This window comes from Embiotoca jacksoni, unplaced genomic scaffold, assembly GCF_022577435.1.
Source record: "Embiotoca jacksoni isolate LCO1_2020_lvr unplaced genomic scaffold, fEmbJac1.0.p SCAF_7, whole genome shotgun sequence".
Classification (NCBI taxonomy): Eukaryota; Metazoa; Chordata; class Actinopteri; family Embiotocidae; genus Embiotoca; species Embiotoca jacksoni.
Genome location: NW_027185425.1, coordinates 16928197 through 16951788, shown reverse-complemented (window position 1 = coordinate 16951788; position 23592 = coordinate 16928197). Strand labels below are relative to the sequence as shown.

Sequence of the window (23592 nt, the reverse complement as noted above, 5' to 3'; positions counted from 1 at the left end):
CTTTATTTTGAAGGGGAAAACTTACTGTAGGGCCTAACCGATTCAATATTCATTTGAAAACATCCCAATCTAATTCAGACATCTGTAGGAATTGGGATCTGTCTTGTTATTTGATTAGATTGGATTCAACCTGTCATGGGGGCAAGTACTCAGACAAGGAAACCCAGTTTGGCATCCAATCCGAGGGTGCATGGAGTGAAAAGTAGTGCAAGGAATAAAAATAATATAAACAGTATAAAACATAAGGTGCCGCAGGGATGAGAAAAAAAATGGTCAAGTAAATATATAAGTAAAGTACTTAAGTAAAGTATGTTATCATACTTTCAAAGAGAGCAGAAAAATTAACATCGATAATGAGTTCAGGAGGCCTTATAAGGATTTTAAAATCAGTTGAGGCAGTTTTCCTCCTCCAGTAGCCTCAAGTGTGTAGAGAGCCAAACATCAGCTCTGTCAAGGCAGATAAACAGAAGATGCCAAAGAGATGTCAAAAATGTTCCCCGGGCATTGACATTAAAGATGTCGCTTGTGTTTTCATTTCGATGTGTTGTGCTTTGATGTTTAGACCTGCAGGGGGGAATTTTTTCACTAACAGCTCAAATATCCCTGACCGTACACCCACAATGCAGATATTACCAGGACAATGGAAATTGTATACATCATATTGGTTTTGCTGCGCATTTGTTTCTTTCACGAGATGCTGCGCGCCGTGCCCTTTTGTTGCTTTAGGGGTGTGACACATGACATGCCATGGCTTCGCGACCTGTGTTTTTAGCTTGATAAATCATCCAAAAACATGCACCTCAGGTCAGGTTACCTGGCGCTGCGCTGGTGGCAGCCTGCTGCAGCATCTCCCCCCTGAGAGCCCCCCTGCTGTAGTGAAGAAATTTCCCCTCGGGGATTAATAAAGTGTATAAAAAAACAAAAAATTTAAAAAACAGAGGAAAACACAAATCAACCAAAATCAAAGGCTACCAGGAGCCTGCTGTCCATGGAGAGAGAGAGTGCAAACAATGAGGAAGCCTGGCTTTATGCTCTTTCTCTCAGGTGCAGCTGGTCACCAATCAAGGGCAGTCGGAGCTCCACAACCAGTCAGGAAACCATGCCAGCAAAGCAGAATGACAGTGCCAAGCAGACCACTTCAGCACAGCAAGTGAGCAGGGACATTACCTATAACAGAAAGCACAAAGAGCAAGACAGGAAGGAAGGCTGACAGTCTGGGCCGTCACAATATTTCATTATAATTAAGGACAGTCAGATGAACTTAAATTTCCAGGCATATAAATAATATGTACAAAACTTTGAGAGGTCTTCAGTCTGTCCAAAAACTTAACTAAAAAAACACTGTGTGTGTGTGTGTGTGTGTGTGTGTGTGTGTGTGTGTGTGTGTGTGTGTGTGTGAATGACTGGGTTCACCGACTTATGAGGTCAGACTGAAAGTCCCTTCATTTCTGTAGCTGACTTGAGACACAAGGGCGAACTGATGTCATCTTCTTCTGCACAACCTTCCCAATTGGCTTTGATAGGACTTTGCCTCTTCCAGCCTTGGTGCCTCTTTTAGGATTTATCCCAATGAACTGCTTGAAAAACACGAGTGTTAGCAGGGAAAGAATTACTCATTGAGATAATATAAATATAGGAAAGTCTATTCTTGTGTCAGGAACACTGCTCTTTACTGCATAGGTGTATTTCATATTACCTTTTAGCATCTTCTATCATACATAAATATGTTTCAGAGAAAGTGGTAGTTTGCTCTGCCCTCAGTCAGGAGAGCTTTCTTAACAAACTTCAACAGTCACATCTTTTGGATGCTAGATCAAAGGTGGGCTACACAAGGTCCTTAAATTGTCACATCATACACTAACAGCTGAAAGATGTAAGCATCTACAGTAAGCATCTAACCTTGGAATTACTGTTCAGTATGCAGGCAACATCATCTCGATGTTGAAGACCAAAGGTTTAGGAAGACAGACAGGAAGTTGGTTGGATTCCCTCACATATGATGTGCCCCTTATGGCTGATCATCCTGTGGTGAATCGAGCCGCCTGTCGTTTCCCCTGAAATTATACAAATGAAACCACATTTCGACGTGAGCATAAAAATTTATTAATTTGACACTGTGAAAAGTGTTTATCATGTATTTATCTGGACGAACTCACAAAGAAGCACGTAACACTTTTGTCGATATCCAAAAAACACCCGGTTCGCTCATAAAATCATAATTAGAGAAAGTATGTATACTTGTATACATACCGAGGATTATCAGTTAAGGAGTTGTAGGTAGTGTGAGTGTCCTTTCTACATCAGCTGCCATTGCAGGTGCCTAGGACAAATGAGGAGGATATGATGAGACAAAATAAACTGACAAAATGTGTTAGGGGGTGGTTGACTGGATCCAAATGCACATACACAGCAGAGGACTTGATGTAACGCAGGTTTATTTTCCACACAGAACAAGAGAATAGTCCATGGGATAATGTGCAAGTACAGAGGCAATTCCAGAATGGCTGGAAACCAACAACAGTCACTAGCAACGAGAGGCACAGCAGTCTTATTATAGTCTCTGATGAAGCGACGGTAGAAGTTAGTGAAGCTCAGGAATTGTTGGAGTTTCTAACGTAGTTGTACATTGATTTTATTTATAATTCATTAACAGTGGTCAACAATGTTTTACTTGGTGTGAGCTTTGTGTGGGTTAAAGCCTCTTTCCCCGTGTTCTGAGACATGAAGATGTCTTACAATAGCTTATATTCAATGAAGTTCCTTCGGAAGTAATGAAAGTCGTGTGTGTGTGTGTGTGTGTGTGTGTGTGTGTGTATGTACTTGTACAACTATCTGGTGAGGACCAATTTTGAAAATGTCAGAGTGAGGACGTTTTGGCCGGCCCTTTTCTTTCTCACACCCTGTGCAAGAAGTTTGTGCATACACAGTGCCGTTTCTACTCTTGTGAAAAAACAAACAATGTAATGAGTAACCCATGTCAACGACTAAATATAACACAAAGATGGCTATATCCCTAAAACTGCATTGAGTCTGTAAAAGTAAACTTAGTAGTAAGCTAATGGTTATCGTTATTCTCATGTTAATTTTATAATCACTTCATTTTTGTGTTAAGTGACCGTCTCTTTTAGTGTGTAGTTTAAAGCTTGACCAAACTTCTGAACTTGGGTAAGAAGTTAAAGGTTTGAAAACAATGCTTCTTAATCAACCATATCATTCAGTAAATGTTCTATGTATAAAGTATCTGACAAATAGAAGCAAAGTTCTGAAGTCTCTGTTTCAAAAAAAAATGTCAAAAATATGTTTGATCCAGAGTGAATCTCATGTTTAGCATGTCAAATGAATGTTACATTTTTTGTGATTTTTGTTTGGTTTGTTTGTTTGGTTTGTCTGCATTTTGTAAAAAAAAACAAAAACCTGTATGAATACAATCACTCAAAATGATTTAATTGAAATCAAACATTTTGATCTCGGTACGTGTTGCCATGTGTCTTGACAGTTTCCACAGCAAATTTAGTTGTTCTACAGTGTGTCTTTTCCTAAATATACTATATAAAGTTGTTAGTCATGAATGAGTTCGTGACATAATGACTCCTGTGTTACGTGACCTTCGTTAATAGTGGCAGATCAACCGTTTGGATAGATTGCGTCATGCCATTGAGGTGAAGAATCAAATCTCCACCGAGTTAAACAGCAAAACTAACCAGCGTTACACCTTTTGTCACCTTTTCTATTTGTCTTCAGGTATGTAATAATTGTGTTTATTCATCATCAAAAATATCTGTTGATTGTATTATTGTCAGTTATTATGTTTAATGAATGTGCAGCTGTGTGTTCCTGCTGTGATGCAGCAGAAAGGATGAGTCTGAAGTAAAACAGAAGTGTGTCATTCCCAGTCAGCCTCATTGACTTTCACAGAGTGCATCCGGAGGAATTTCTAAGGAACTGAACTACCAGTTGGTTTGGGAACAAGCTTGGTATGTGCAGAATGTACCTCACTCCTCAGGCACATCCTGTTCCAGCTGGTTGTGGAGAAACAAAAGACTACAGCTTGTGATTTAAGGTGGTGTTTTTTATTTTATTAGTCCCTGTTAGTATTAGAAAATGAATAGCACTTTAATATTTATGATTGCTAAAATTGAGCACAAGCTATACTAATAAATACAGCATATGCCAATGAAAGGTAATGCTACAAACAGCCTGGAGACAAACTATTTCCTGTAGAAATATGAGCCAAAAGCTGTTTAAAATGATAATAATAATAATACAGTAAGAGTAGCAGCTCCGAGTTAGTTCGAAAGCATGTTCACTATTACAAAAGTTTACATTACATCAAGAATCCTGTCATAACCTTGGACGTACAGAGGAATAACCTGTCTAACGATTATAACTTTCTTTATCTTCATGATTAATAATAACATAACCCGAGACCGTGTTTGACCTTTCAGTAAAGAATGAAATATTCTTTCCGGCATGTCTCTGCAAACACAACTAACCCGTGTTTATTGTATGCCACACCTAAACAGTGTCAGTTTTCTCGCTGACATTAAGGAACTTGGGTATGAGAGAATGAGGAAGACCAAAAATGTAAATGTTGTGTCACAGGCTGATACTGATCGGTGCCAACAACCAGTAACTCAAATTTACATATTTAAATAATCTCACAGTTCAAAGAATTCAAAGTGCATCACAGGCATGAAACTATAAAAAAAACCGAGTTCAACATTGATGCAGAAAGACCAAGCTATTGAAAAGCTATGTGGAAGCTAAAGTAAACCAAAAGTACCTTTATTTGGATGGCTTTTCACTGGGATTTTACTGAATACAAAAATAAATACACCTTCATGCAGCGCTCGGGTTGTAGCCACACACAGATATATTGTACTGATGAAGGCTGCGAGATGGTCGTGACAGACTGGTAACCTTTGGACAGTAATTCATAATTAGCATACTGATGAGGATGTCAAGAAAATGAAGACAAATGATGTGCAGACTTTGCAAAAATAAAGGTTATTACTACCGATATTGATTATCAAGTTATGTGATTATTGTATTTTTTTTTTTTTTTCTGCTAAGTTGTACTGTTGCAAAGGCTGTAGACCAGGGGTCTTCAACGTTTTTCAGGCCAAAGACCCCCAAACTGATAGAGGCATGGAGCAGGGACCCCCTACTATATATGTTGTATAAAATTGTGTTTTGTATTAAACTGGAGGAGGCAGATGGCTTGGAGGGACCCGGTCCAGGACCCCCTGTTGAAGACCTCTGCTGTAGACTATTCAGCTGACCCCCTCTGGTGGCCAATGTGAAAGTGTAGAGCAGTGCTGATCGAGCACATGGAGCTGTGCGGTCAATGGGAATTAGGAGTAGCCAGAAACTGGTCGTCAGTAGAGATTACAGAGTGGACTTTCTAGCTCACAAGTGGTGTGAGGGGTGCACGACTCTGACGAACTATAAGTAAACTCGATTGGTTCTGACGAGGGGACGTTATGCAGCCTTTAACGGCTTCAGTTGACGGTGAAGGTTCGGAGGCTGAGATAAAGCTCGGTTATTTGCTATGTGGCTCGTTTCCACTAATGCTCGTTAAGTGTTACATACGAGTTGAGTTAGAACTGTTGGGTTACGTTTGTATTAAAGTAGGATGTTTGCACTGCCATTTAAAGAGGCAACAAGTCATTTCCTTTGTGTGTTTACAGTTGGGGTAATGTAACTTTGCTGCTTGTTTGTTGTTTAAGTATTGTTTTCAATAGCTACCAGATGATGTTAGATTTATTGGTACTAGAAGTAATACCATTATGTGTATCCTTGATATTAAGTTAATAGTTTAATTCTTCTGATTTGTATTTGTTCTTATTCTAGACTGCACCTTCAATTTATCTAATGGAGGAAATACAGTGCGGTTGTGTGACAAATCAACCCAGTAAAGAGCAGTTAACTGAAGCTGAGTGTCCTGTGTGTTCTGACCGACACCCCAAGACCAACATCACTATTCGTAACCTCTCCATACAGTCCGAAGCATCACCTCCACAACATATACTGTTTCCTTGCCAGGCCCGAGGCTGGGAACCTCTGCCACACAGCAGGTTATGTTCACCAGAGCTGAACTGAGGTACAGTAACAGACAGACCAACTCAGCTTTCAGCGACTTATTTAAACTTTAGCTACTGGTGGCTTTGTATTCAACAGTGCAATTGTCACTCTCACCACCAAACGTACTTTAAACTAAACAAATTACATGGCAAGTTTTGAAAAACATCTGCTGCAAAATCAAACATTTTGATTGCGATAATCACAAAAAAACTCTGGAATCCTGGAGGACCTGATTAAACAACTGTCCCTGAGTACTCCACAGTGGTGTCCTTGCCATTAGAATTGTTTTTTAAATACAATATTTACTACAGAGTAAATATTTACTGAGGGGTAACTATTTTATTTTGTATAAATTGCTTTAAAAAGATGGATTTTATATATATATATATATATATATACTTGGTATTTTTGGTTGCTTATTTATGGCTGGTGATTAAGGGAATAAAATCTGACAAAAAACAAGAACGCATTATCACGACTAAAATCAGCAGTTTCAGCTGACAGAAAGAAATGGCAGACAGTGTGATGAGTAAGTTAATGGCCTCATCATTAACACACAAGAACATCTGACTTTTGTCAGGAGTTCAGTTTTGTCCTCCGTTTTGCCCCCGATCACCTCTCCTCCTGTGTCCCCTGTCTTTGTCTGTGGCCACGCCACTCACCTCCCGTGGCCACGCCCCTCACCAGTCCCAGCAGATGCAGCCACTCACCCCTGATCACCACCTGCAGGTGTGCTGCATCTCCCTGATCACCTCTCCAGACTATATGTAACCTGCCCCTGCACAACTCTGGTTGTCGGTGCATTTTTGTTTAGCCACCCATCCGTCCTCTGTCTGCTCTCCGTCCGTCTTCCGTCTGCTCCCCGTCAGCTCTCCGTCAGTCCTGTACCTGTTCCCGTTCCCGTTCCTCCGGCCTCTGTGTCTCCTGCGGATATCCCCGTCAAAATCATCAGTCGGTGGAGTTGCCCTCCCGGCTTGGAGGATTGTTGACGCCGTCCCTTCCGCTGGTCTGCCGGCGGCCCTGTTACCCGTGTCCCCCTGGAGCTGTCGGTTGAGTTGCCCTCCCGACTGGACGTAAAGTGGACACGCTCGGTGCCACATTTTGGTTTGTAGTTTTTTGTTTGTTTTTTCGCTGGACAATAAAGACTGTATTTTTGGAATTTGAAAACCTTGAGTCTGTGAGCTTGCATTTGGGTCCTGGAAAAACACCCCACCTCATAACAACTTTAACCACATTTGTGTTCTCCTTTAAATGAATGTGTTGCTTTTTTTTTTTTAATTACTTAAAAATGGGAGGTTTGATATTGGCCTATAATTTGTTATTATTGCGGTGTCTAAATTGGCCTACTTAAGGAGTAGTTTAATATCTGCAGTTTTTAGGACCTGTGGGAAGACACCTGAGAGAAGGGATGTGTTTACAATTTGTAAAAGATCAAGTCAACAGTTTGATAATAGCCCAGGTTTGTATATGTCACTCAGCAGGTTGACTGATCCTCCACTTTGGTCCAGACAGAAATGATTTTACTATTAGATGGAATGCCATGAAATTATGGACAGATTTTAATAGTCATCTGAGGATGAAGCCTATAGCCTTTAATATTCTGACTTTTCCTTCAGCACCACCAGCAGGTTGGGGTTCGTTGTTCCAAGAGAAATGTCTCGACAACTGTTGGATGGATTCCTGTCATTTTTTGCTGATAGTTTTTGCATAACTATGTATAAAGAAAAACATCTGTGCAAGACTGTCCTGAACGTGTTGTGAGGTAGCAGGTGGTGGAGCCAAGAGCAGACACACAGGCGTAGATGGTGAGAATAAAATGGAATGCTTTATTGTAAACAGAAGTTGTAGATGGAGCGGGAATGTATAATCCGCAGGTTGTATAGTCTGTATATACATATATAGGTCTGCAGAATTCAGTAAAAACACCAAACAGAGCATTGACAACCTTGACTGTAGTCATTTAGCTTCAAGTCTTGTTTGCACAAGCTATACACAAGTCTGTCCAAACGTCCTACTTTTCATCCTAACCATTGGTTTACCACAAGTTCCCCTACACTCGCCAAAGATTGTCTGCAGCCAAACTGTTTTCTCTGAAACAGCTGTGACGCCACGCCACCTTGAACCGGTGCCGCTCTTGGTCAAGCATGACAAATTAGGCGTCTCCATGAAGGAGTGGCAATTTGATTTCTTTGGTGGGATGAGCGAAAAGGTATTTGCCCACTTCTGATGGATGATTACAATCGCAACGACTGATTGTCGTGTGGTTTAGTGAACACAGCCATCTGCCTGCCCTCCACAGCAGAGCCCATTCTTCACACACACAATGACAACATCTTATTAGGTGATAAACAAGCTTCTCGCAGTGTTTGACTGGAGATTTCCTGCAGAGAGGAATGAGTTGCTTTTCACCGGTCAAATTAGTTTTTGAGGAGGTTGAGAATCATGAATCACAAAGAAATTGTTTCCAGCCAATACATTCAAATATTTGTGAGTCCACTCAGACACAAAGTCCAGTCTGTAGAAGGTCATTCAGTGTTTTAAAGGAAAAACTACCAAAGAGGTTTGGTTGTATTACTCATTTTAGTACACTGTCATGCTAACAGATTTGAACCCTTATGATACTGATATGCAGTAATGATGGGTGTTGATGTAAGATGTTGGCATGAGTTTTTCTCTGGTTGTGTTTGGCCTCTTGCTAAAATGTCTGTGGGTGGTTCACCATTTCCTTTCTTCTGGCAGATGTATTCATCATCTGTCTGACAAAGTCCTTAGATTCAGGTACATGCTCCAGGTGGTAGCCTGTCAGATTGGCTGGCTTTGTGGCTTCTGAGGAGAGATTACACATTGTGGTGTCCTGTCACTCTCTACTCTTACTGTCTACTGATAACATACTTTTGGTGGCCATTTGAGCTATTTTCAATGTATCTTTGTTGGCCTAGCTAGCATGAGAAAGGAAGTACCACAAAAGTGTGTTTAACATGTACATACGTCATTTTTATTAGTGAGTAGACTTCAAGCTATTATATACATGCGTACATCCAATTCTCGTGAATGTAATATCTCGAGAATGCTCCGCGGGAGTTTGTTAAAATTTGGGACAAACATCCACTTGAACTGAAGGACGAACTGATTATATTTTAGTGGTCTAAGGTCGCTGTAACTTCACCATACACCTATGGGCATAACTCAAGTATTCATACGCTATATGACAACATTAAGAATGGAAGATTGTGACCATATTTAACATCTGGTCAGACACTGAAACGATGACATTATTCTTGGTGGTCAACCTTGAAAGTGGAGTGATTGCATAGATATTCTGTGCTGTCGGGTTGAAGATGTGTGTGAAGCATCTGTTTTCTCATTTGTTGCTTCTTTGCAGCAACTTCCATTGTATAGTCAAAGTCTACATATAGATATCAACAACATATTATACAGGTCTGGACAGATATGAATTTGAAACGCTGCTCGATTGGTTGGCGATGGCATACAACTATGAGGTGGTAAATCTAGTTGTTATAAAGGCCTGACTGCTGTCTCAGCAGGTCAACCATCACATCAGGCACTCGAGACAGAGATTCTTCTGGTCATTGATCCAACAGGTATTATTGGGCAGAATGATAGCAGCAGACGCTCCAGTCTTCCTCTGAGACACATCCATCAGTCAAGGAAGGAGACTCGCTTAAGTCCAGCAGGACAAGCAGCCGTGCTCAATTAGTTCTGGCTCCAGCTCTGTCTACCTGATCTATAGGACGCATTTAGAAAAAAGCCCAGTGAAGGCGTTGTCATTTCTTTCTGCCATACCAGAAGCGTCAGTGTGACTGCCTTATTATTTTTTAGAGTTATGTATTGTGTTTGAAAGGTTGGGAAATTCTTCTGTAAGCGGCCTGCCCACAATCGGAATGCAGTAAATATGTTAACCAGAATCTAACGTTAAACACAATCAGAGCTGAGCAGATGCAGCTAATAATCGTCTCTGTTGGGTGTGGTTTGGAAGAACTGGTTGACTTGGTTGTGTCAAGGCCACTGGCACTGTATCACTCATCACAGTGTCTGTAAAGAACTTGATATGCAACAGATACGGTGCTTTAAATGTACCTAAAAACTTAATAGCCATGCTAGTGGCATGACTCTTGGGATAGCAATCTGCCCGTTGGTCGGTTGGTCCACCACCTCAGTCCAGACTAAATAATATCAACAACGACTTGGATTGTCATGATATTATATATGGATAGAAATTTTTGCTGATGTTCTGACCTTAATTCCCACCAACCGATTAATATCTTCTATGATACACTGGCACAAAATTTGGTACCGATGGTAACAACCTCCCACAGCATGAATTTTAACCACTTTGTTGATCCCTTTCCTTTTCATTCAATCCATAATTAGCTCAAAGTCTTAATATTCATTAATAAGCAAATGTTAGATATTCTGTGCTGTCGGGTTGAAAATGTGTGTGAAGCATCTGTTTTCTCATTTGTTGCTTCTTTGCAGCAACTTCCATTGTATAGCCAAAGTCTACATATAGATATCAACAACATATTATACAGGTCTGGACAGATTTGGATTTGAAACGCTGCTCGATTGGTTGGCGATGGCATACAACTATGAGGTGGTAAATCTAGTTGTTATAAAGGCCTGACTGCTGTCTCAGCAGGTCAACCATCACATCAGGCACTCAAGACAGAGATTCTTCTGGTCATTGATCCAACAGGTATTATTGGGCAGAATGATAGCAGCAGACGCTCCAGTCTTCCTCTGAGACACATCCATCAGTCAAGGAAGGAGACTCGCTTAAGTCCAGCAGGACAAGCAGCCGTGCTCAATTAGTTCTGGCTCTAGCTCTGTCTACCTGATCTATAGGACGCATTTAGAAAAAAGCCCAGTGAAGGCCTAGTCATTTCTTTCTGCCATACCAGAAGCGTCAGTGTGACTGCCTTGTTATTTTTTAGAGTTATGTATTGTGTTTGAAAGGTTGGGAAATTCTTCTGTAAGCGGCCTGCCCACAATCGGAATGCAGTAAATATGTTAACCAGAATCTAACGTTAAACACAATCAGAGCTGAGAAGATGCAGCTAATAATCGTCTCTGTTGGGTGTGGTTGGGAAGAACTGGTTGACTTGGTTGTGTCAAGGCCACTGGCACTGTATCACTCATCACAGTGTCTGTAAAGAACTTGATATGCAACAGATACGGTGCTTTAAATGTACCTAAAAACTTAATAGCCATGCTAGTGGCATGACTCTTGGGATAGCAATCTGCCCGTTGGTCGGTTGGTCCACCACCTCAGTACAGACTAAATAATATCAACAACGACTTGGATTGTTGAAGTTCAATTGAGATCCAATTAAGAAGTAATTGCAGTGCTGCTGAGCAGTAACAAGATGCTAATGAAAACCTCTGGCTCGTGATGGGAGTGGGGGTGGGAGATTGCTTTTAGGATTCAGCTGCCTCACCAGTTTTTCTCACTGGGGATGAGGAAATTAGACAGCTCAGGTCTGATTCAGGGAAGTCCTGGCTAATTACTTTCAAATCCCAGAGAAGTCCATTTGTGGCAATAATTACTCTGTGACTGTCTTTGTACCCTCTCAACTCACAAAGCTGCTCACAATATCATTAGAATTTCTTACAGACTGTCTTGTACAGCACTGGTAGTTACTAGGAAGCTGGTCCATCAAAATTAGTTTAGATCAGTAATTTAGTGATGTAAACATGAGCTGAGTGACTGGTAATAGGTAAAAATGTACATGCGGTATACAAATAATCCTCTGATGCAGTATGAGCGATGGCCAGCTTCACAGTTATCTGCTCCATTATAAGGAGCGTTTAACAAGATGGAGGAAATGCTGATTTTTGCAGTCTCTAGCTTCCTAATTTGCTACCACTTGTCTCAAAACAAATGTCTATAACCCTCCCCTTTCTACACATTTAAAGGTAAAGGGGGGTGCTGTGGCTCAGCAGGTTGCCCTCTAATTGAACGGTTGGCGGTTTGATCCCCGGATCCTCCTGTCCACATGCCAAAGTGTCCTTGGGCTTCTCATGGCAACTGAGCATCTTGTAAGGCACCCCCATTAGTGTGTGAATGGAAAACAGTATAAAGTGCCATATAAGTGGCATATACGTGCAGACCAACTAAAGTTCATGACACTAACTTTCCATGGAAGTTGCTAAAAGTAATTTTGATTTTTTTTTTTTTTAAATTGAATTTGTATATGTTTATGCTTTGCGTTCAAATGATTAAAAAATTAACTTTCATGGCGTCTGACATTTCCATAAACGGCACTAAACTTGTCACAACTTGCGAACTCAAGGTTTATAGAAAATTTCGAGTTCCGACATCCTGAATACGCTATATATATATCTATATCTATAGATCTATCTATATCGATATATATATCTATCTATATATATATAAGCACATGGAACAGCTAAATAATACCTTTGAGACTCTGTTAAACAGTGTTTTCTATGAATGATCCTGTTTTTCGTGATGTGTCAGCTGCTGTTCTTACACATGTAACTAGCTTTTTATTTGGCTTCATTCATAGATCTTTTGTCTTAAAATGCTTGTGCTGTATTTAAATATAAAATCATAGATTTTTACACCATATTATGTTGCTTGTTTTGTTGGTTTTGTATTTCAAAGGTGAATGAGAGCTTTCCTATCAATGGGTAAAATTAAATTAAATATAAAATAAATAAAAACATTTTGTCACATTATCGAGGTGAATTGGGCAAATGAGGATGTTGATTACAAGTTTTTTTTTTTTAAATATAAATATTGGGCATGAAAATATTGCAATAAATTTGCACAAATTTATAATTGTTTTCTAAACTACATAAATTATGCTTTCAATGATGTGTATGTACTGAAGGATAAAAGACAGGACTTGATTCCATGTTTGATTGTATTTCATATTAAAAAAAAATAACCATGAAACATATTAGACAACAAGTAGAAACAAGTACAATTTATTTCTGATCTACAAGAAAATGCATCCCTGTCTTGAGCTGGAGGCGCTGCTCATGGTAATACAAATGACAAGTTACCATCCTTTGAAAAAACGTATTTTCTGCCGCTTATAAAGTTCCTGAATGAGTTGATACTCCTGCTTTCCAGAATGATGTCCAGTTCTCAGATGTTTGTTTTTTATTTTTTCATAGTAGTGGTTCCAGTTTCCATATCTGTCGGCTCCAAATCCAAACACACTGACCTGGAAAACAAAGATGACAGACTGCATTTCATATGGAACTAACTTACAGAAGTTAGACGCCATCACATTTCTTTGTTGTAGTGCTAAATTTTTCTGAACACATGACAATGAAAGACAAATATATAGAAATATGTATATATATATGTATATATATATATATATATATATATATATATACATATTTATGATTTATAGAAAATAAAGCTAGGAGCAGGCTAATATACAAATTTTCCAAATGAATAAAGCCTCTGCCCTCATTTAATGTTGGTAAAAAAATGGCAGGTAAGGAAAATATTATTTTCTATTTTATTCTGAGGTGCTGAAACCAAAAATTGTGCTTTAAATCCATTTTTGGTGTTTCATGTATATGAAAGAGAACACATGTACAATAAAACATATGGGCACTATTCAGCTTGCTACATGTTCAGTAGGCATTGTTTTCATGAAACCAAGCCCGTTTCTGCCTATATTCACAGCACACAAGGACCTGACTGTCAGGGAGTTCTCTTTATGCATTACAGTCTCTGTTTGTGGTATAAACCCACTGAAACCACATATATTCAAGTTCAAAACTTTACTGGCCCAATGCAAAAATACATTGTAGGAAAAAATTAATATAGAGTGGCAGTAGTAAGGGGAACGGGAGACTTGACAAAGAATTTATATGGCATTCAATATAGAGTTGGACTTGGGAGATGTAGGGACGCAACACAAAAGAGGAAACAATATAAAAAAAAAAAAAAAAACATGTTTTGAATAGGTTACTGTAGGCTAAACCGTACATTTATCATTACTGGCAGGCACCCAATTGGATTATGTGATCATATAGTAAAATAACAGAAACTGTGAAGCATGTGATTGTTAATTGTAGAGGAGGAATGTGGCAGAGAGTAAACATATGATGGATGAGATGAAAAGATTCGGGCCGACAAACAGGATTAAAAGGTATAAGTGTGGGGATAAGAGACAAGACAGGAGAGGCTTAATGAGCTACCTCATGAGAACAGGACTGACGGGGCCTATATGACAGACTGGACGCTGTAGGAAGTAATTAGCACCTGTCAAGGACATTGTATTGTTTAGGCCTGACATATTATGAGACTCCTCTGATTCCCTGAATGTGAGGTAAAGGTCCCATGAAGGACACCCTGACCTCTGGAGCTAACTGTCCATGACAAGTGTTGATTGTGGTCACATTGGAGACAACATGTCTGACTCTCTGTCTGGCAGTAATCAGCCAAGGACACATTGTTATCCTTATCAGAAGCAATGTCTTACTTATAGTTGAGCCCTTGTGAGTGTTCAGACAGCGGTCACCTGACTTCTTTACCTCATCTCCATGATTTCCATGTCAAATTGTCATCACCAACAGGATGCCAATACAACAAAGACTGGTAAGTGCAAAGATTTTTTTTTTTTTTGTATGGCCTTACAATGTCATTGTCTGACGGGATACAATCTCATCTCCATGATGTCCATCACAGCACCAGTAGATGGCAGTGGTGTGACATTAAGAATGCCAGCTTCCCTTAAAACCCAAAGTAGAAGGATGAGGGAAAATTATCATGACCTGCTGGGAATTTTCAAATACTGCAACACCGGGACCATGTGTATTCTGGATATAATCATGCGTTTGGGACTAAGACTGTTACTGGACTGGATTTACTGGACCTCTACTGACTGAACCAGACTGTTTTTGTGGGACTTTTCTGGATCGTTGCTGGACTATGAGCATTCATTGGTAAGTTATGTCACTTCTTAAATTGTTTGTTTGTTTCGCTGATGGTCTGAGAAAGCTGTTTACTGTATCTGCTGTGGCCGAGAAAAATGTTGATCTTCCCAACGGTCTCATTAGTTCTCTCTGTGCCTTTGTATTTATTAACATTAACTTACCCGCCTTGTCATTGCAGCGGTGGTGAAGCACGTCAATAAAAAAATTCTGTGCACGTGATAAAAAAAAACCAAAGTTGACAAAACATGTTTTGTGCACATAAAACTATTGACATTTATTGAACAAAAAATATGTATCCAAAACCACCCATGCACATCTAAAAATGTTAACGTGATTTGACGCAAAGTTTTCTGTTTGACCCAAATAACCCACTATGTGACTGTTTACATCTTTCAGCTGTCAGTTATTATCCCAGTTGTTCATCCTTAACTCTCCTTTTTCCACCAGTAATTGTCATCACTTCACACATCAATCACTGTTGGTGATACCAAAACACTTAGTTTATGATCATGTGCTTTTTTTTTTTTTTTTTTTTTTTTTTTGAGGAGGGTGGTCTTCAATAACTTTATACAATTTAGTTTCATAAAAATCCCTTCACATATCTATGATTTGCTGTTGGTTATCCTACAACTCTTAGTTTAAAAAATAAAAAAATAAAAAAGGGCTGTTGCATAATTTAGAGGATTTTTTAATTGGAAAAAAAAAAAAAAAAAAAAAAAAAAAAAAAACAGTTGATCATTGATCTTATTTTCCAAACTAAATCTAAATCCTACACTGAATTGGGCTGAAGTTATTAAATACTTTTTAAGGAGGCTTTTTCTTCCTCGGTGTGTCAATTTGTTGACGCTCGTTATCTGTTCAGCTCCGGGATACTCGTTGTAAGCACCGTAAAGCAATCGTTGTAGCCTGTGATTGTTGCGCGTTGTCTTCCACACCGCGGGAGGAATGAGACGTTGTTTGTCCCTCAGACGAGTGTGTTTGCTGTGCGACAGTCAGGTGAAGCTGCAGGAGTGTTTTCTGTTCGGTGAATAATAATGACACCGTCGCTGCTCGTTGTTGTACTGTCGTCATCATCAGCTCAACGGTGATAACGTTTCTGTGCTTCACTCACAGGTGTGTAAATTGACCTGAATATGATGCGTTGCGCAAAATAATATAACGTTGGTTTTCAGAGAGGTGAGACGGAGTCGTCTCCTCCTCTCCTCAAAAATAGATAGATAGATAAATAAATGAATCAAAATTGTTTCCGCGGCCGGGGTGTGGCGCTGCTGAATGAATATAAGGGAAACACTGGGATATTTCCACATTTCTGCACCAAAAGTGCAGTTTGCGTGCCTTTAGTTGTCAGAGGCGCACACACAGACCTGTACAAAACAAGAACACTTCTCATCTAGTTTTGCCTCCTTCATTTAGCTCTACAATTTCTATTACAAACAGAAATGTGTATAAAAAAAATTTTTTTTTTAAATATAGCTTTACTGTGATGAAGAGTCTGTAACAGATTTGACAGATGAGACTCCTCAATGTTGGATGTGCTTTGACAAATGTTAACATGACCTGAAGTTGTGTTGGTTGTTTCCAGCTGTTTGTAGGAGCCTGTCCTCTGAGTTTATTAAATACCTGCAGCTTCAAACAGCAGCAGGATCCATAAGCATGTGGCGGCACAACAGCTTAAAAAATTAATCTCCAACACAGAGAGCGGATCGATCAGGATGTAACTGCAACTGACAATGTGGAGCCTACTTTTATTCCCTTCAACTAAATGAGCTATCACACAGAGACGCAGTTTTTAAGCTGCAGTTAAATTATTGCTCCACAGAGGCTGTCCTCATGGGGCTGAGTGTTGAACTCCATCACAGCTGTCGGGATACTTTTAGAGAGAGGCAGGGATCGAAAAGGGACTGTATGCCACTCCAGATGCAGCAATGTACCACTCCTGTGTACCGACCGCTGGTGGTGGCATCTGAGGAGCTATGTGAGCTGGTATTCCTCCCTAGATGTTTTATAGCCTGTCAATCATTTCCAGACGCAGTTAATACCTGCACAACCTCCTCTTCCCTCCTCTCCCGCTGTATTATCCAAGAGCCTTGTGTTGCTGCTGTTAGATATATTATCATTATGCACTGGCTGATTTTTGTGTTTTAGGAAATCATAAATACACTAATAAAAATATTTTGGCAAGTGCACAGACCCCTGATTTGAGCTGATTATTGATTTATTTGAGGTAAAACTTAGTATGTACAGTGATGGGAGTTCAGAGGTGAAATTCCCCCACACCCTCCCCAAAAAAACACCACAGCAGGAATTTTGCTGTTTTCTTTTTGTTTTTTTTGTTTTTTTTAAATGGCCATTTTTTTTTTTAAATGGCCAATGGTTAATTTGGGTTAACTGTGTTAACATTTAAAAATGTCTATATCTTAATTCTGCTTTGGGCCCTGCTTTGTACTATGAGGCGGTTCCTTGAACTTACCTCATCACACATGAGCATGCTGAGAATCAAAGTCATGAAGCCAGTGGATGGATACAAGCCTTTTCTTTTCAGCCAGACATGATGAACGTATTTCATGAAAGCTGGGTTGAGGATCATCACCTGTTAAGGAACATAGTTAGTCTCTAAACAGACTGCCTTTTATGTTTGTTCGTAAACGACTTATTACGTATCTCTACATACCACATTTATGCAAAATAGTTGTAATACTCACCAAATCCTTGTTAGCGTTCAACCCTGAGTCAGCAGTTGCTAGTTGCCTGTTGGATGTAAAATGAAGAGTTAGAGTCCACCCTTTGAAATACGCCAACCCTGCGTTCCAAAACGCATACTATTTCTTACTTTTTTATTACTTATTACTTTTAGTATGTATTACAGCTACCCTTAAAAAGTACATACTGTTGCATGTAGTATGTATACAATTGGGACATACCTCTTCATCATAAAAAAGCATCTTGAACTTTGACTCCCTTGGTCATGTCCGTTGTGATATTTAGCGTGACATTTGAAGTAAAAAGATAAGGGATGTAATTTGGAACTATTACGCTTCCTTCAATGCCTGAGTGCGTTTATGCAACATAACCATAAATACTGTCAGTCATTTTTTATGGTTCCTGTAAGCAGTCTGCATTGGCAATAAAAAAGTTTATGAAAGATAAGATGGCATGGCTCAGACTAAAGTTGAACTAATTGAATTTAACACCAGTGACGGATTTGGTGAAACAGTTTTTTTGTTTTCTTGTGGCACAACATAAAAGAAAAGCTGCATTGTTTTATAAATGTGATGTGGTGCTTAACCATAAGATATGAATATACTGTATGTATGATTAAATTAAGAAAAGTAGAAGTGCACTCAGGGAGCTCAGACCTCTCCCAAGGTCAAGAGTCCACTCTTCTATGATAAGCAAATCTACAACCACTATGCCAGGATATATTTCGAAAACTATGAGTGATTTAAAAAAAAAAAAATGCAGTGCCTTGCTGAAGTATCGCATCTGAGCTGTTGTTATGAACCTAGCATCCCAGAGAGCTCTAAAATGGCTGCTCGCTGTATTATATTTGAACAGACAAGGAACATACATTATTATTAAATTCAGGAAAATACATTATTATTATTTGGCATCATGTTTTTTGCAATATAATAATTTGTATGGAATTGGGCATGCACTTCCAAGGTAAAAGATTTAATTGAATTGCAAATTTGTTAGAAATTTTTAACAACAAATAGAATATCATCTATCATGGTTCCTTTATCCTCCATCTTGTTGCCCTAGTTGTGAAGAAAGAAATGTAATTGTTACATGTACTGTATTTATATTCAGAAAAGTTAAGCTTTATAATTTGTGTTAGTACTGAACTCCAAAAATGTAGACAAGGTAGTTAAATATTATTCCATTATTAAAGTACTGTCCTACGTTCCGCGTATAATATGTCAGAAAATGGTTGAAGCCTGGCTATCGACATGTTCAAATAGCTTCTTTTACGTGATGAAAACTCAAAACTCGCATATGTTTATTGTGGCAGAAAAATGTCCTTTGGGAAAACATGTAAATTGAGATGTTTTTTGAGCAAATTTGTGGGGGATGCCGTTGTTGTTGAAGATCTAAGCTTGGAGTTTGTTGAGGCTGTTTCAAACTTTGTGTTGGCAGCAATAGAAACACCTGCGAAACTGGCACAGTGAATGTCATTACATACATGATTGTGTCTCAGCCAAGGACACTCCACTAACCACTCCTGTATGTTTAGCTGCACTCCCTGGCGCTCCTGCCTTGTCTGCAACATCTTTAGCTTGTTATCAGTAGCCTTCACATGTAACCTGGATTCATGTCCTTTGACTTATCCAGCGACAACCAACCTATCCCCCGTTACTTAAGCTACTTTTGAATTCCATGAATTGATGTCCATGACATTACTTTCATCACATGACCTCTGTCTTCGACCCTGTTCATATACATGCATGTACTTTTCATGCCAACACCTCTAGTGGACTGAGTGGTGTATTACACTCTTACCAGGCTAATTGTTGCTATGACTGGACTGTGGCGATATGTCCTTAGCTGTCAGCTTGCATGCTGCTATATCTCTGATTACCATTTCTAAAGTGGCACAAGACCACAGCAGATTTATTTTGCAGTTTCACTAATACAGCATTTGAAAAAACAAAAAAATCCCTTGCACCTTAAATGTAAGTGGTCACATTTGGAGACCAATCAGTTGCAGTCTGAAGTCCAATATGTTGACTGTTAATCCTGTGGGCAATATGATTTCTTCAAAATACATTATTTTTAAATTGGCATTATTGATTTCTTGTTGACTATTGATCACCCTTTTTAACTACATTACATTTTTTCCCCAGATAAAAAATGGAAATAGGATTTTTGTGTTATGCACATACCTGTTACTGAAGGATTTGATGAGCCACTCTAAATCAGATATTTTGAATGGAAACAGCACAAGATGAGTGGAGTTGTCCAATTCAGTAGAGCTGTGTGGATACATCACATGGTGTGTTGTTTTGGTTCCAACATCTCTTTCAAAACCTTTGGTACGAGCCTTGTTCATTCTAAATGGTACAGAGGATATACATATTTATATATGGTGACTGAATTTAACATTACATCGATACAGAGGTGTGTTACTATCGTGGATGGCTGCCTGTTACTCCTACATGTTTGAAATTTCTCTGACTTTTTTTCTCTCTCCCCTCCCATCACTAATTTAGTTAGTTTTAGTTTAGTTTCAGTTTGTGGGGGTTGCTTGGTGGTGAAGTGGTTAGCTCTGTCACCTCACAACAAGAAGGTCCTAGGTTTGAACCTAGGCTGGGGCCTTTCCATGTGGAGTTTGCCTGTTTTCCTCATGCCTGCATGTGTTCTCTCCGGATATTCCAGCTCCCTACCACCATCCAAAAACATGCATGTTAGATAATGTGATGATTCTAAATTGCCTGAAGGTGTGAATGCGAGTGTGCATGTCTGTTTCTGTCCAGGGTGGACCCTGCCTTCACCCAGAGTCAGCTGGGATAGGCTTCAGCCCCCAATGACCCTGTTCAGGATAAAGCAGGTGTAGATAATGGATGGATAGTTTAGTTTATGGTACTAGTGATTGGTGATGTGTGCGTTAATCTGGACTGATCAGACACTAATGCTGTGTTCCAACTGACATATTTCCCGTAGTACAATAAAAATAGTGTTCTTCCATGTTAGGACTCTTACTTGTGTAGTGCTGGAGTTTTGACAGAGAAGTGTTGTTTGAATTCACACACTGCTGTTCCGCACTGACCAGAAATGACCTCAGCATGTGAACACATCACCTGCCAAAATATCTGCAGCTTTCATTATTTTACCCAGAAATGAATGTGTTTTTGTGTCCTCTTTTTAACATACTCAATAAACACACAGATTTTTCTGTCCAGCTGCAGCAGTGAAAAAGAAACACGAAAGTGAGTGTTCAGGAACAGCTGCAGCTTCCTGAGACACCTTAAATTGAAAATTCATTATGTCAGTGGCCCCGCCCCTTCCTCTATGTAGCCAAGATGGCAACCGTTTAGGGTGGAAAGTGTCCAATGCTTCATACTTCTTTCTTGGGGCGTTTTGAGTGCATCATCCTGGTACTGGTAGTGCACTGCATGTTTCTGTACTTGACAGTGTGAATGCACTTCTGCACTCAAAATAGTGAGTGTTAGTACACAAGTACGACATTTTGAACACGGCATGAAACAATCACCTATAAGCGGAAGTGCTCTTGCTATATCGGGCTTAAGTAGGGGCTCCACGGGAAGAGACATGGAGACATCAGTGGGGGAAGAGAGACGATGTGAAGCCAAGGGAGAGGAGCAGGAGACTTATGCCTTTGTTTTGTTCCAAATGGCGTACTTACGTACAGCACTCACTATTTTGAGTGCATAAGTGCAGCGGTTGCAGAACACCTCACAAAATTGTTTATTTTTGACGAAGTACCACCATACTGCTGCTGGACAGAAGAATCGGTGTGTTAAACGGAAGGCATGAAAACAAGTCAATTTCTGGGTAAAAATAATGAAAGCTGCAGTATTTTGGCGGGTGATGTGTTCACATGCTGAGGTCATTTCCAGTCAGTGAAAAAAAGGTTGCGTGCAATTTGAAACAACACTACCCTGACGAAATTCAAGTACTATACAGTAAGAATACTAACATATAAGAGCACTGTTTGTAAGTGTCCTAAGGGAAGTGTGTCATTTGAAACACATCACTTGCACACTCAACAAGACAGATAAACGTAAAGGGTTGGTGCGTCAGCGCGGATACGGGGAGGGCAGTTGTCCGTGTTACATGGCTAATGGGGAACATACTGGAACGTTTGGTCAAGGTAGTTGTTTTCACTTTGGAGCGGGCGGACAGGAAACAACACAGAAGGAAGGGGAAGGTTTAGCCATCTTTGTTAACTTAAAATCATGTAACACTAGACATGGAACAATACAGGGGAGCATCTGTTCTCTACATATAAGGCTGCTATCTTATCATATCTTATCTTATCTTATCATAAAGAATACAAAATGAAAATTTTGTTGACAGCTGACAGGAGCTGCCTGAATTATGCGTCAGATGCCTGAAGATTTCACTGAAGGCTGGAGCTGAAGATTCACTGTACCTTATGACAATATCATGAAAATCTATCAGCGGTCCATAGCGTGAGCCCATCAAATTACCAGAATTCCCCACCACAGCACAAGTCCTGCAGAGATATGGGCTGGGTTCTGTGAGCTGTGGACTGGATGGGAACATGTGGAACAGATTCTCCACTGTTTTATTGTAGAAGCTGAAGTCACGTCTCTCCGACTGCATGAGCTGAGACACATGACAAAAGCAGATTTTTGAAAACAGTGCAGTCTTGTCTTCTGGTTAATTAATATATTGTTGACCTCAGTAGCTTTAGGTGATCCTTAATTAGCCCAGGAGTATTTTGTTGTAATTTTGTAGATGCTTGACAAAAAGAAGATTAGCTCTGTCACTGGTTTACACTCGCAATTGATTACAGAAAAATTTACAATAAATTAATGTTCTCTTTATTCTAGAGATGATGAAGTTTTCCCTAAACTTGTCAATCTAAAAAGAATAAAAAAAATTAACTTTTTCCTTCAAATATTATCAGTAACAGCTATTACAAGTTAATATTTGGTTATCACATTGGGCCAGAAATCTCTCATTATGTAATTAGAAAATAAAGATAACCATATTTCCTGTTGCATAATAGTTTCTAAACACTCATTTTAGTCAATTTTGTTGTGAATTTTTCATCATATTTGTGCAGTATTTATTTTCATTTACGATTTGTGGCTTTTCAACATCTAATAATAATTATTATAATATTTACAACATTTTGAAAATACCAATAAATTAAGATGCCTTTCTTAAGAAAAGCATAAATAATAGCTATAGCTAATCATTAGAAATGTTAAAATTCACACTTACCTTCCACCAGTTAAAGGTGCCCAACGAAATATTGTTTTCCGTTGACAAAAAGGGCGTTGGAGATGCGTTCATAAGCTCACTAAACCATGGGTCATACTCCATTAAACATGTATGACAGGCACAGTGACTTGCATTCTGATATGGGAAGTAATCGTGGTACGCAGATAAAATCCATGAAGCCCAAGAAAACACCCCGATGGCAGTGATACACAGAAGTACAATGAAAGCACAGTTTTTTCCAGAAAACATCTTCACACCACGATGAGAATCAGATCCAGGCTGTGGATAAATTAAGTGGTGGAAAACAAAGGTTAATACTGGATTAAATTTGTGTACAGCAAAACAAATTCTACTGACATTTGTTGTTTATATGAAAATAAATTCACATTGTTAATCACAGAGAATATTGAACCGATATCTACAGCCACGCCTGAGCTTAAGATAGCAGCTACACGTGTCAATATAAGAATGCTCACTGTTTTTTGTATCTTTATCTCCTGAGTATCATTTACAGGTCTATCTGTGACAGTATACAGGGAGTGATAGCCTTTTGTGTTTTTGAAGACACTTCTGTTTGGTCACAGTCCAGTTTTGTGTTCACTCTGCTGTTGAACATGAATTCCT

General features: G+C 39.3%; 1 protein-coding gene across 1 annotated transcript; it reads right to left on the bottom strand.

Annotated features, from left to right (window-relative positions):
* Nucleotides 1–13133: 13133 nt before the first annotated feature.
* LOC138214748 (CMP-N-acetylneuraminate-beta-galactosamide-alpha-2,3-sialyltransferase 1-like) lies at nt 13134–23217 on the bottom strand. Its single transcript, XM_069176531.1, has 6 exons — nt 22969–23217; nt 22148–22344; nt 19911–20084; nt 17736–17781; nt 17504–17623; nt 13134–13301 (listed from the first exon to the last, which is right to left on the bottom strand). Exons 1-6 carry the CDS (start codon nt 23215–23217, stop codon nt 13134–13136), a joined length of 954 nt encoding a protein of 317 aa, XP_069032632.1.
* Nucleotides 23218–23592: the final 375 nt, after the last annotated feature.

Excerpts from the sequence above, each read along its gene's own strand:
- LOC138214748 (XM_069176531.1), bottom strand. The coding sequence starts at position 23,217 with ATGTTTTCTGGAAAAAACTGTGCTTTCATTGTACTTCTGTGTATCACT. Across the intron at positions 22,345-22,968 it reads GCACCTTTAACTGGTGGAAG|CTCATGCAGTCGGAGAGACG; the intron begins GTAAGTGTGAAT and ends CATGTGTCTCAG. Across the intron at positions 20,085-22,147 it reads TTTCATGATATTGTCATAAG|AATGAACAAGGCTCGTACCA; the intron begins GTACAGTGAATC and ends TGTACCATTTAG.